General features: G+C 52.1%; 2 protein-coding genes across 2 annotated transcripts; both read left to right on the plus strand.

The window, feature by feature from the left end:
* Positions 1-1,526: 1,526 nt before the first annotated feature.
* LOC139352783 (uncharacterized) lies at positions 1,527-2,096 on the plus strand. Its single transcript, XM_070995413.1, has 2 exons — positions 1,527-1,843; positions 1,925-2,096. The coding sequence occupies exons 1-2, from the start codon at positions 1,527-1,529 to the stop codon at positions 2,094-2,096; spliced, it is 489 nt and encodes a 162-aa protein (XP_070851514.1).
* Positions 2,097-13,754: 11,658 nt separating this feature from the next.
* Positions 13,755-14,324, plus strand: LOC139352784 (uncharacterized). The gene is made up of 2 exons (XM_070995414.1): positions 13,755-14,071; positions 14,153-14,324. Exons 1-2 carry the CDS (start codon positions 13,755-13,757, stop codon positions 14,322-14,324), a joined length of 489 nt encoding a protein of 162 aa, XP_070851515.1.
* The last annotated feature ends 109 nt before the right edge of the window (positions 14,325-14,433 follow it).

Here is a 14,433-nt window from a genome sequence, read left to right on the forward strand (position 1 = left end):
ATTGTTATATTTACTTGCCCAAAACTGTGAAGGGCTCCACGCGTAACAAGCGTTGCTTGGTGTCGTAGGGCCACTTGTTAGTACTGACCATAGTGCATCAACGTCCAAGATATAAACGGTACCTACGCTTCATAAACGTAGCAACGGCAAGATGGGGGACCCACCCGACCAGGGTCCACCAGAACAGTGTTGAACAACGTGGGGGTAGGAGCTTAACAGCGTGGATCCCCGCGCTTAACATTACATAGTGTTGGAAAGCGCCATAAACGCGGGCCCTGTCTGAATTTTTGAATTTTGAATATTCGAAATTCTCCAAATTCTGGCACCTGGATTCAAGGACGGCAAAAGGCAGAAGGCCAAGGATCGGGCTGAATTCCAAACCCTCCGCCGCGGCGGTGCCTATCAAAAGAGGCACTGAGGACACAAAAAGGGGCGGTATATCCCCCATCGTAAGCGAAGGGGAAATCTCGAGCAAACCGGGAACCCTTTCGTGGGCAGACCAGTGGTGGCAAGATCTCCCCGCCATCCGAGGGAAGAGGGGACCGATGGAGTTGCAGCGGGATTTAGGAAGCGCAGCAAGCTCGCCCGCTCTCCGGCACCTTCGTCAACCCAAGTTGATGAGCTGATCGCAGACACCGAGGAAGTTAAGGAAACCCCTAAGAGGACTCGTGATCCTGCAAGCCCAGAAAACTCGCAGAGGACAACGCCGGCCAAAAGGAGCAAGACCTCCCACGAGGCAATCTGCCTTGAGGATCCCTTGGAGCTGGGGAAGCTTCTGCAGGAGATATCCACCAAGATGATGGACAAGACGGCGCGCCACATAACTGTCGCCGAGAGGGAGACGTTCGGGCGCATGAGGGCGCTTCACACAAACGTCCTAGAGGTGAACAGAGAGGCCGGCAAGGACGACAGTATCAGGGAGAATGGGCAGGATGCTGCAATTGTGTGCTCGAAATGCTCTCGAAGCTTGCAGAGCGCCGACAAAGAACAGCAGGCAACGCCTGTCTGGAGGGGACATGCTGCAGCGCAAACGGAGCCATCCACGCGCCCAACGCAGCAGAAAAGTGACAAAGCTCCCAGGAGCACCCAAAAGAACCTGCCAAAAGGGCCACAAGAAAGAGAAGCGACGCACGCTGGCGCCAGTAAGACCATGAGCCCCCCAATTCCGGTCGCCGAGTGGGAGGTGGTCAAGACATCGACTCCATCGCGACAGAGCAGGAAATCTGCGCTGCGATTGCGAGCCAGTATGGCATCGATGCGGAGCGCATCAGAGTTCGGAGTCTGCGTCGAGGCTACGCGGAGTCGCAGTCGGCAGTGATCAGATTGCCCTACTCCCTGGGGAAAGCCGACCTTCATCGTGGCGAGGTGCGGATTGGATGGACCATCTGCAGGAAGGAACAGGCCCCCCAAGATGCTTCAAATGCTTGGAATCCGGGCATATTGCAGCTGCAAGAGCCTAGTGTATAGGAGCGATTGCTGCATAAGATGTGGTGAACAAGGGCAGCCAAGTGCAGCAAGGAGCCTTCATGCTTGATCTGCTCTGCGGCAGGAAGGAAGAAGACCAGGCACCAGGCAGGAAGCAGATTCTGCTCAGCCACAACCAGCGGGACAGGGAGACCTCGACCGACATGCAATTGGTTCAGCTAAACCTGAACCACTGTAGGGCCGCGCAGGACATTTTGAAGCAGACGGTGCGCGGGCTGGGTTCTGAGGTGGCGATACTCAGTGAGCCCTACAGAGTGGAAAGCAGTTGCGATTGGGTCACGGATCGCACAGGCAAAGTGGCACTGTGGCTCTGCGGAGTGGGTGCACTACCCGTGCGGGACATGAAGGCAGTAGAGGGGTTCGACCGAGCGAACGTAGGCGGCACATGACTCTACAGCTGCTACCTGGCCCCCAGTCTATCACTGACGTCCATTAGCAGGATCCTGGACGAGCTGAGCCGTGACCTGAGAGGACGGAGCAACGTGGTGATCGGAATCGACTTTTATGCCTGGGCCGAGGAATGGGGCTCCCTCTATATCAACGCTAAGGGGCGCACCATCCTCGAAGCTATTGCGTCGCTGGACATCGTCCTGTTGAACGAGGGCTCCTAGCACACCTTCAACATAGCTGGGGCCGGTTCAATCATCGACCTATCGTTCGCGAGCAGCTCCTTATCCCGTAGCACACGCTGGAGGATAGGCGAGGTGTTCACGGCCAGTGACCATGAGGCCATCCTGCTGACAGTTGGCGGTCCACCATGTCAAAGTCGACGACCGGGCCAAGAAAAGCCTACCGCCAAGACCTGTGGCCTAAAGACAGACCTTTGCCAGTGCACTGGAGGGATTGGCTGTCTCTGAGTTGGACTTTGCAGACGAAGCAGCGAACAAGTTGGCAGCTAGACTGGAGGAAGCCTGTGACCTAAGCAAGCAGCAGCGGAAGACCTATCGGAAGCACCACGCGCCAGTGTACTGGTGGAGCGAGGAAGTCGCTAGCTTGCGCAGGACCTGCCTTCGAGCCAGGAGGTTAGTCCAAGGGGCGAGAGGTACCGCAAACCTCCCAGCCTGCAACTCGAGCAACTGGCGATTCGGGACAACAAGAGGGAAAGCTACCTCAAGCTCTGCGACGAGCTGGAAAACGACCCATTGGGAAGAGCCTACAAGACGGTGGTCAAGCGTGTGAATTAGGTCGCCTACTGACCCAGCGGTACTGGAAGGTATCGTCAAAGTGCTGTTTTGAGAAGGCCGCCCCCATTGCATCCCCCGATGGACGCGACAAATTGGGAACCCGATATGTCCGGTCACGCAAACGGAAATATTATCTGTGGCAAGAATGAAGAACAGGAAGACCCCTGGGCCGGATCTGATCCCGAACAGTGCAGTGAAGGCCCTGCTATCCCTCCATCCGGGTGCGGTAGCATCGCTCTAAAACACGTGCCTGCTGGAAGGGACCTTCCCCGACAGGTGGAAGCGCCAAAAACTCCTGAGACCAACGGATGAAGCCTCTTCTTACAGGCCCATCTGCCTGCTGGACACCATAAGCAAGGTCTTCGAAAGGGTCATTGCAACAAGGCTTAACGCTGCTATGAAGGATGCCGGTGGACTCTCTTCCAACTAATACGGTTTCCGGAAAGCGAAATCGACACTAGATGCGATAGACAGGGTCACCAACATTGCTTCTAAAGCCATCGCTGTCACCAGATGGAAGGGTGGGACGAAGAAGTATTGTCTAGTGGTCACGCTGGACATACGGAATGCGTTGAACTTAGCCGATTGGGGGAGGACACTGGAGGCACTACGGTCCTTTAACATCCCTTAATACCTGCTGAATGTAGTGCACAGCTACCTCAGCAAAAGGGTGCTGGTCCTGGAAACCTCTGTGGGCCCCAGGACTTACGAGGTGACAGCAGGTGTTCTTCAGGGCTCGGTACTGGGCCCTCTGGAACACGATGTATGACGGAGTTCTGAAGCTCCCACTGCCGAGCAGCACCAATATAGTTGGCTTTGCAGATGATGTCGCGCTGGTTGTGGTGGCCAAGGAAGTTGCTGCCGTGGAAGCAGCTGCAAACTGCGCAATTCGAGCAGTGTAGGAGTGGCGAGCCTAGAGCTGGCATCACATGAAACAGAAGCGGTGCTGATATCAAGCAGGAAAGCAGTGGAGTCAGCGCATATACAGATCGGAGGGACAACGATAGTATCTCAGCGAGCCATAAGGTACCTGGGAGTCATGCAAGACACCCGCCTCTCCTACCGCGAACACCTAGAGTACGTAAATAAAAAGGCAAGTGAGACCACAGGATCGCTCTGCAGGATCCTGCTGAACATCAGGGGACCGAAGCAGGTCAGACGTAAGCTCCTCGCGACCGTTGTCGAGTCGCAGTTGCTGTACGCTGCTCCGGGGTGGGCCGAGGCCACTGCTGTAAGCAGCTACCGTCAGAATATCGAGTGCCTTTAGGACAATCTCGAACGGCTCAGCGCTTGTCATTGTAGGCCAAGTTCCCCTATGTGAACTAGTGCAGGAGGCCAAGGAGATTTGCGCGGCCCTAGCAGGCGATCAGGCGAACCACAGAGCCAAGACCAGGATGCAGAGCGTCGACAACTGGCAGGCAGCCTGGGACAACTCCAGTAAGGGACGCTGGACGCACCAGCTCATCCCCAGTATAGAGCCTTGGGTAAAGAGGAAACACGCCCAGGTAGATTTTTACCTCACGCAGGCGCTGAGTGGACACGGTTGCTTCCGAAGCTTCCTTAAGCGCTTCGGACACGACACGGAAGACGGTTGCCCAGAGTGCGGCAGTGGGATTGTTGAGGACGCTTAGCATGTCCTCTTTGAATGTCGCCGCTTTGGCTACGACCGCCAAAAACCGATGGAGACCACCGGGACACGAGCTTGGCTAGAAACTTTTCTGCCCCCAATGCTGCTAAATGAGGCGAATTGGGAAGCGACGGCAGCCTACGCATCGAGTGTACTGCGAACGCTGCGTCGCTCCGATAACGAGAGGAGAGGAGCTACAGCCTAGGTGGCTACCATTGCGCGAAGCAATACCTTGCGGTGATACCGCGCAAACCACGGCCCCCTACTCCTGTTGTCTGTACTTATCCTTTTCCTGTATATACGTGTAGTTAATAAAGTAATTTAAAAAAAATAAAAAAAATAAAATATTAAAAAATTACCACAATAAAACACAAGACCTCAACATCTCAAAGCACCCAACCAAACCTAACAAGAACCAATTACCTCCAGGACTACTCCAACATCATATGCAGAATAACTTAGATAAGCTAAAACTAACCCAACCCCCCAAAGCAACCACCAACACTGTCCAAGTCCTACCGCCTACCACGTCCAAACGCATGATCGCAAACCTTCAGTCCTCAGCCAAAACCACCACAAAAAAACCAAAAAAAAAAACTCAACTACGCCTGAGAATGCTTCTAGCGACTCATGCGATATGGAAATTAATGAAAATACCATCACCCTTACTAACCTAGATTAATGCTTAAAATAATTCAATGGAACATAATAGGCTACAATAATAATTACCAAGAACTCCAAATACTCTTCTAACAATATAACCCACATATATTTTCCCTACAAGAAACCCATGTATCTCACACAGAATCTCTACCTACCCCTGTAAACTTTACACTTCTCTGCAGTCACAATACTAATGCATTCGGAGGCACAGCTATACTGGTGTATAATTCTATCTCCCACACGCAACACCAACTGATTCCAGAGATTGATTGCCATTCTGATAAATTCCAAAAAAATGTTCACTAATACACACGCACATACAACTCTCCCAACAAACAACTTCGCACAAACAACCTCCAAAACGTCTTTTCCCCAACAAACCTACCAACTATAGTCCTAAGTGACTTCAACAGCTTGCACCCATAGTGGGGTTCCCCTTCCATTAGGCTTAACGAAGTCACGTGTACTTATGTACGCAGATGACGTTAAGTTGTGCCTGCAATATAATGACCCCGCACAAAGTTTAGCCTTAAAATCGGATCTAAATGCATTTCAAACATGGTGCATGGATAATGAATTGTATTTAAATGGTTCTAAGTGTAAACTAATGACCATTTTTCGTGTCCCACTACTCAACTTATAATTTGAGTGGTTGTGTGTTAGATAGGATAACGCATGCTGACGATCTTGGAGTCTATATGGATCCTAAACTTAAATTTTCTGATCACATTACTACTATGGTAAATAAAGACAGGGGCGTGCTTACATTTATCAAAAGGTGGTCGAAGGAATTCGGTGGTCCCTATGTCACAAAGACCTTGTTTATTTCATTAGTCAGACCAATTCTTGAGTACTGCGCTCCTGTTTGGAGTCCCCAATATGGGGTGCATATAGACCGGATTGAGTCTGTGCAAAAAAACGTCATGATATTTGCCTTACGGAGACTTAACTGGGATACAAGCCTAATACTACCATCCTACTCTAGTAGACTACTTCTAATTAACTTACCATCATTAGCTAAACGTAGAACTATGATTGGTATAACGTTTATTAGAAATCTTATTCAGGGTGACCCGAGTTACTGGGTCGCCTGCATTTTAATGTGCCAAATAGATTCACTAGAAACTATATTCCTTTAGTATTAAATCACTGTATCGCTAACTATGCATTGCATGAACTTGTTAGAGTACTTTTAAATGATTATAATGATTATATCATCTAATATCTACTACCGACCCACTTCCTATCTTTAAATCAATAATACAATCCTACCTAGTAACTAATTTGTTTTAATTTATTTATCTCGTCTATTCGTATTTTGACCTGTATCTTTAATTGACTTTTGTTATATTTACTTGCCCAAAACTGTGAAGGGCTCCACGCGTAACAAGCGTTGCTTGGTGTCGTAGGGCCACTTGTTAGTACTGACCATAGTGCATCAACGTCCAAGATATAAACGGTACCTACGCTTCATAAACGTAGCAACGGCAACAGTGTTGAACAACGTGGGGGTAGGAGCTTAACAGCGTGGATCCCCGCGCTTAACATTACATAGTGTTGGAAAGCGCCATAAACGCGGGCCCTGTCTGAATTTTTGAATTTTGAATATTCGAAATTCTCCAAATTCTGGCACCTGGATTCAAGGACGGCAAAAGGCAGAAGGCCAAGGATCGGGCTGAATTCCAAACCCTCCGCCGCGGCGGTGCCTATCAAAAGAGGCACTGAGGACACAAAAAGGGGCGGTATATCCCCCATCGTAAGCGAAGGGGAAATCTCGAGCAAACCGGGAACCCTTTCGTGGGCAGACCAGTGGTGGCAAGATCTCCCCGCCATCCGAGGGAAGAGGGGACCGATGGAGTTGCAGCGGGATTTAGGAAGCGCAGCAAGCTCGCCCGCTCTCCGGCACCTTCGTCAACCCAAGTTGATGAGCTGATCGCAGACACCGAGGAAGTTAAGGAAACCCCTAAGAGGACTCGTGATCCTGCAAGCCCAGAAAACTCGCAGAGGACAACGCCGGCCAAAAGGAGCAAGGCCTCCCACGAGGCAACCTGCCTTGAGGATCCCTTGGAGCTGGGGAAGCTTCTGCAGGAGATATCCACCAAGATGATGGACAAGACGGCGCGCCACATAACTGTCGCCGAGAGGGAGACGTTCGGGCGCATGAAGGCGCTTCACACGAACATCCTAGAGGTGAACAGAGAGGCCGGCAAGGACGACAGTATCAGGGAGAATGGGCAGGATGCTGCAATTGTGTGCTCGAAATGCTCTCGAAGCTTGCAGAGCGCCGACAAAGAACAGCAGGCAACGCCTGTCTGGAGGGGACATGCTGCAGCGCAAACGGAGCCATCCACGCGCCCAACGCAGCAGAAAAGTGACAAAGCTCCCAGGAGCACCCAAAAGAACCTGCCAAAAGGGCCACAAGAAACAGAAGCGACGCACGCTGGCGCCAGTAAGACCATGAGCCCCCCAATTCCGGTCGCCGAGTGGGAGGTGGTCAAGACATCGACTCCATCGCGACAGAGCAGGAAATCTGCGCTGCGATTGCGAGCCAGTATGGCATCGATGCGGAGCGCATCAGAGTTCGGAGTCTGCGTCGAGGCTACGCGGAGTCGCAGTCGGCAGTGATCAGATTGCCCTACTCCCTGGGGAAAGCCGACCTTCATCGTGGCGAGGTGCGGATGGACCATCTGCAGGAAGGAACAGGCCCCCCAAGATGCTTCAAATGCTTGGAATCCGGGCATATTGCAGCTGCAAGAGCCTAGTGTATAGGAGCGATTGCTGCATAAGATGTGGTGAACAAGGGCAGCCAAGTGCAGCAAGGAGCCTTCATGCTTGATCTGCTCTGCGGCAGGAAGGAAGAAGACCAGGCACCAGGCAGGAAGCAGATTCTGCTCAGCCACAACCAGCGGGACAGGGAGACCTCGACCGACATGCAATTGATTCAGCTAAACCTGAACCACTGTAGGGCCGCGCAGGACATTTTGAAGCAGACGGTGCGCGGGCTGGGTTCTGAGGTGGCGATACTCAGTGAGCCCTACAGAGTGGAAAGCAGTTGCGATTGGGTCACGGATCGCACAGGCAAAGTGGCACTGTGGCTCTGCGGAGTGGGTGCACCACCCGTGCGGGACATGAAGGCAGTAGAGGGGTTCGACCGAGCGAACGTAGGCGGCACATGACTCTACAGCTGCTACCTGGCCCCCAGTCTATCACTGACGTCCATTAGCAGGATCCTGGACGAGCTGAGCCGTGACCTGAGAGGACGGAGCAACGTGGTGATCGGAATCGACTTTAATGCCTGGGCCGAGGAATGGGGCTCCCTCTATATCAACGCTAAGGGGCGCACCATCCTCGAAGCTATTGCGTCGCTGGACATCGTCCTGTTGAACGAGGGCTCCTAGCACACCTTCAACATAGCTGGGGCCGGTTCAATCATCGACCTATCGTTCGCGAGCAGCTCCTTATCCCGTAGCACACGCTGGAGGATAGGCGAGGTGTTCACGGCCAGCGACCATGAGGCCATCCTGCTGACAGTTGGCGGTCCACCATGCCAAAGTCGACGACCGGGCCAAAAAAAGCCTACCGCCAAGACCTGTGGCCTAAAGACAGACCTTTGCCAGTGCACTGGAGGGATTGGCTGTCTCTGAGTTGGACTCTGCAGACGAAGCAGCGAACAAGTTGGCAGCTAGACTGGAGGAAGCCTGTGACCTAAGCAAGCAGCAGCGGAAGACCTATCGGAAGCACCACGCGCCAGTGTACTGGTGGAGCGAGGAAGTCGCTAGCTTGCGCAGGACCTGCCTTCGAGCCAGGAGGTTAGTCCAAGGGGCGAGAGGTACCGCAAACCTCCCAGCCTGCAACTCGAGCAACTGGCGATTCGGGACAACAAGAGGGAAAGCTACCTCAAGCTCTGCGACGAGCTGGAAAACGACCCATTGGGAAGAGCCTACAAGACGGTGGTCAAGCGTGTGAATTAGGTCGCCTACTGACCCAGCGGTACTGGAAGGTATCGTCAAAGTGCTGTTTTGAGAAGGCCGCCCCCATTGCATCCCCCGATGGACGCGACAAATTGGGAACCCGATATGTCCGGTCACGCAAACGGAAATATTATCTGTGGCAAGAATGAAGAACAGGAAGACCCCTGGGCCGGATCTGATCCCGAACAGTCCAGTGAAGGCCCTGCTATCCCTCCATCCGGGTGCGGTAGCATCGCTCTAAAACACGTGCCTGCTGGAAGGGACCTTCCCCGACAGGTGGAAGCGCCAAAAACTCCTGAGACCAACGGGTGAAGCCTCTTCTTACAGGCCCATCTGCCTGCTGGACACCATAAGCAAGGTCTTCGAAAGGGTCATTGCAACAAGGCTTAACGCTGCTATGAAGGATGCCGGTGGGATCTCTTCCAACTAATACGGTTTCCGGAAAGCGAAATCGACACTAGATGCGATAGAGAGGGTCACCAACATTGCTTCTAAAGCCATCGCTGTCACCAGATGGAAGGGTGGGACGAAGAAGTATTGTCTAGTGGTCACGCTGGACATACGGAATGCGTTGAACTTAGCCGATTGGGGGAGGACACTGGAGGCACTACGGTCCTTTAACATCCCTTAATACCTGCTGAATGTAGTGCACAGCTACCTCAGCAAAAAGGTGCTGCTCCTGGAAACCTCTGTGGGCCCCAGGACTTACGAGGTGACAGCCGGTGTTCTTCAGGGCTCGGTACTGGGCCCTCTGGAACACGATGTATGACGGAGTTCTGAAGCTCCCACTGCCGAGCAGCACCAATATAGTTGGCTTTGCAGATGAAGTCGCGCTGGTTGTGGTGGCCAAGGAAGTTGCTGCCGTGGAAGCAGCTGCAAACTGCGCAATTCGAGCAGTGTAGGAGTGGCGAGCCTAGAGCTGGCATCACATGAAACAGAAGCGGTGCTGATATCAAGCAGGAAAGCAGTGGAGTCAGCGCATATACAGATCGGAGGGACAACGATAGTATCTCAGCGAGCCATAAGGTACCTGGGAGTCATGCAAGACACCCGCCTCTCCTACCGCGAACACCTAGAGTACGTAAATAAAAAGGCAAGTGAGACCACAGGATCGCTCTGCAGGATCCTGCTGAACATCAGGGGACCGAAGCAGGTCAGACGTAAGCTCCTCGCGACCGTTGTCGAGTCGCAGTTGCTGTACGCTGCTCCGGGGTGGGCCGAGGCCACGGCTGTAAGCAGCTACCGTCAGAATATCGAGTGCCTTTAGGACAATCTCGAACGGCGCAGCGCTTGTCATTGTAGGCCAAGTTCCCCTATGTGAACTAGTGCAGGAGGCCAAGGAGATTTGCGCGGCCCTAGCAGACGATCAGGCGAATCACAGAGCCAAGACCAGGATGCAGAGCGTCGACAACTGGCAGGCAGCCTGGGACAACTCCAGTAAGGGACGCTGAACGCACCAGCTCATCCCCAGTATAGAGCCTTGGGTAAAGAGGAAACACGCCCAGGTAGATTTTTACCTCACGCAGGCGCTGAGTGGACACGGTTGCTTCCGAAGCTTCCTTAAGCGCTTCGGACACGAGACGGAAGACGGTTGCCCAGAGTGCGGCAGTGGGATTGTTGAGGACGCTTAGCATGTCCTCTTTGAATGTCGCCGCTTTGGCTACGACCGCCAAAAACCGATGGAGACCACCGGTGCACGAGCTCGGCTAGAAACTTTTCTGCCCCCAATGCTGCTAAATGAGGCGAATTGGGAAGCGACGGCAGCCTACGCATCGAGTGTACTGCGAACGCTGCGTCGCTCCGATAACGAGAGGAGAGGAGCTACAGCCTAGGTGGCTACCATTGCGCGAAGCAATACCTTGCGGTGATACCGCGCAAACCACGGCCCCCTACTCCTGTTGCCTGTACTTATCCTTTTCCTGTATATACGTGTAGGTAATAAAGTAATTTTAAAAAAATAAAAAAAAAAAATTAAAAAATTACCACAATAAAACACAAGACCTCAACATCTCAAAGCACCCAACCAAACCTAACAAGAACCAACTACCTCCAGGACTACTCCAACATCATATGCAGAATAACTTAGATAAGCTAAAACTAACCCAACCCCCCAAAGCAACCACCAACACTGTCCAAGTCCTACCGCCTACCACGTCCAAACGCATGATCGCAAACCTTCAGTCCTCAGCCAAAACCACCACAAAAAAACCAAAAAAAAAACTCAACTACGCCTGAGAATGCTTCTAGCGACTCATGCGATATGGAAATTAATGAAAATACCATCACCCTTACTAACCTAGATTAATAATTAATAATTCAATGGAACATAATAGGCTACAATAATAATTACCAAGAACTCCAAATACTCTTCTAACAATATAACCCACATATATTTTCCCTACAAGAAACCCATGTATCTCACACAGAATCTCTACCTACCCCTGTAAACTTTATACTTCTCTGCAGTCACAATACTAATGCATTCGGAGGCACAGCTATACTGGTGTATAATTCTATCTCCCACACGCAACACCAACTGATTCCAGAGATTGAAGCTATTGCCATTCTGATAAATTCCAAAAAAATGTTCACTAATACACACGCACATACAACTCTCCCAACAAACAACTTCGCACAAACAACCTCCAAAACGTCTTTTCCCCAACAAACCTACCAACTATAGTCCTAAGTGACTTCAACAGCTTGCACCCATAGTGGGGTTCCCCTTCCATTAGGCTTAACGAAGTCACGTGTACTTATGTACGCAGATGACGTTAAGTTGTGCCTGCAATATAATGACCCCGCACAAAGTTTAGCCTTAAAATCGGATCTAAATGCATTTCAAACATGGTGCATGGATAATGAATTGTATTTAAATGGTTCTAAGTGTAAACTAATGACCATTTTTCGTGTCCCACTACTCAACTTATAATTTGAGTGGTTGTGTGTTAGATAGGATAACGCATGCTGACGATCTTGGAGTCTATATGGATCCTAAACTTAAATTTTCTGATCACATTACTACTATGGTAAATAAAGACAGGGGCGTGCTTACATTTATCAAAAGGTGGTCGAATGAATTCGGTGGTCCCTATGTCACAAAGACCTTGTTTATTTCATTAGTCAGAACAATTCTTGAGTACTGCGCTCCTGTTTGGAGTTCCAATATGGGGTGCATATAGACCGGATTGAGTCTGTGCAAAAAAACGTCTTGATATTTGCCTTACGGAGACTTAACTGGGATACAAGCCCGTGTTTTACCTTATGTATCTCGTCTATTCGTATTTTGACCTGTATCTTTAATTGACTATATTTACTTGCCCAAAACTGTGAATGGCTCCACGCGTAACAAGCATTGCTTGGTGTCGTAGGGCCACTTGTTAGTACTGACCATAGTGCATCAACGTCCAAGATATAAACGGTACCTACGCTTCATAAACGTAGCAACGGCATGATGGGGGACCCACCCGACCGGGGTCCACCAGAAAATTGTTGAACAACGTGGGGGTAGGAGCTTAACAGCGTGGACCCCCGCGCTTAACATTACATAGTGTTGGAAAGCGCCATAAACGCGGGCCCTGTCTGAATTTTTGAATTTTGAATATTCGAAATTCTCCAATTTCTGGCACCTGGATTCAAGGACGGCAAAAGGCAGAAGGCCAAGGATCGGGCTGAATTCCAAACCCTCCGCCGCGGCGGTGCCTATCAAAAGAGGCACTGAGGACACAAAAAGGGGCGGTATATCCCCCATCGTAAGCGAAGGGGAAATCTCGAGCAAACCGGGAACCCTTTCGTGGGCAGACCAGTGGTGGCAAGATCTCCCCGCCATCCGAGGGAAGAGGGGACCGATGGAGTTGCAGCGGGATTTAGGAAGCGCAGCAAGCTCGCCCGCTCTCCGGCACCTTCGTCAACCCAAGTTGATGAGCTGATCGCAGACACCGAGGAAATTAAGGAAACCCCTAAGAGGACTCGTGATCCTGCAAGCCCTGAAAACTCGCAGAGGACAACGCCGGCCAAAAGGAGCAAGGCCTCCCACGAGGCAACCTGCCTTGAGGATCCCTTGGAGCTGGGGAAGCTTCTGCAGGAGATATCCACCAAGATGATGGACAAGACGGCGCGCCACATAACTGTCGCCGAGAGGGAGACGTTCGGGCGCATGAAGGCGCTTCACACGAACATCCTAGAGGTGAACAGAGAGGCCGGCAAGGACGACAGTATCAGGGAGAATGGGCAGGATGCTGCAATTGTGTGCTCGAAATGCTCTCGAAGCTTGCAGAGCGCCGACAAAGAACAGCAGGCAACGCCTGTCTGGAGGGGACATGCTGCAGCGCAAACGGAGCCATCCACGCGCCCAACACAGCAGAAAAGTGACAAAGCTCCCAGGAGCACCCAAAAGAACCTGCCAAAAGGGCCACAAGAAAGAGAAGCGACGCACGCTGGCGCCAGTAAGACCATGAGCCCCGCAATTCCGGTCGCCGAGTGGGAGGTGGTCAAGACATCGACTCCATCGCGACAGAGCAGGAAATCTGCGCTGCGATTGCGAGCCAGTATGGCATCGATGCGGAGCGCATCAGAGTTCGGAGTCTGCGTCGAGGCTACGCGGAGTCGCAGTCGGCAGTGATCAGACTGCCCTACTCCCTGGGGAAAGCCGACCTTCATCGTGGCGAGGTGCGGATGGACCATCTGCAGGAAGGAACAGGCCCCCCAAGATGCTTAAAATGCTTGGAATCCGGGCATATTGCAGCTGCAAGAGCCTAGTGTATAGGAGCGATTGCTGCATAAGATGTGGTGAACAAGGGCAGCCAAGTGCAGCAAGGAGCCTTCATGCTTGATCTGCTCTGCGGCAGGAAGGAAGAAGACCAGGCACCAGGCAGGAAGCAGATTCTGCTCAGCCACAACCAGCGGGACAGGGAGACCTCGACCGACATGCAATTGATTCAGCTAAACCTGAACCACTGTAGGGCCGCGCAGGACATTTTGAAGCAGACGGTGCGCGGGCTGGGTTCTGAGGTGGCGATACTCAGTGAGCCCTACAGAGTGGAAAGCAGTTGCGATTGGGTCACGGATCGCACAGGCAAAGTGGCACTGTGGCTCTGCGGAGTGGGTGCACCACCCGTGCGGGACATGAAGGCAGTAGAGGGGTTCGACCGAGCGAACGTAGGCGGCACATGACTCTACAGCTGCTACCTGGCCCCCAGTCTATCACTGACGTCCATTAGCAGGATCCTGGACGAGCTGAGCCGTGACCTGAGAGGACGGAGCAACGTGGTGATCGGAATCGACTTTAATGCCTGGGCCGAGGAATGGGGCTCCCTCTATATCAACGCTAAGGGGCGCACCATCCTCGAAGCTATTGCGTCGCTGGACATCGTCCTGTTGAACGAGGGCTCCTAGCACACCTTCAACATAGCTGGGGCCGGTTCAATCATCGACCTATCGTTCGCGAGCAGCTCCTTATCCCGTAGCACACGCTGGAGGATAGGCGAGGTGTTCACGGCCAGCG

This window comes from Drosophila suzukii, chromosome 3 (genome assembly GCF_043229965.1).
Source record: "Drosophila suzukii chromosome 3, CBGP_Dsuzu_IsoJpt1.0, whole genome shotgun sequence".
NCBI lineage: Eukaryota > Metazoa > Arthropoda > Insecta > Diptera > Drosophilidae > Drosophila > Drosophila suzukii.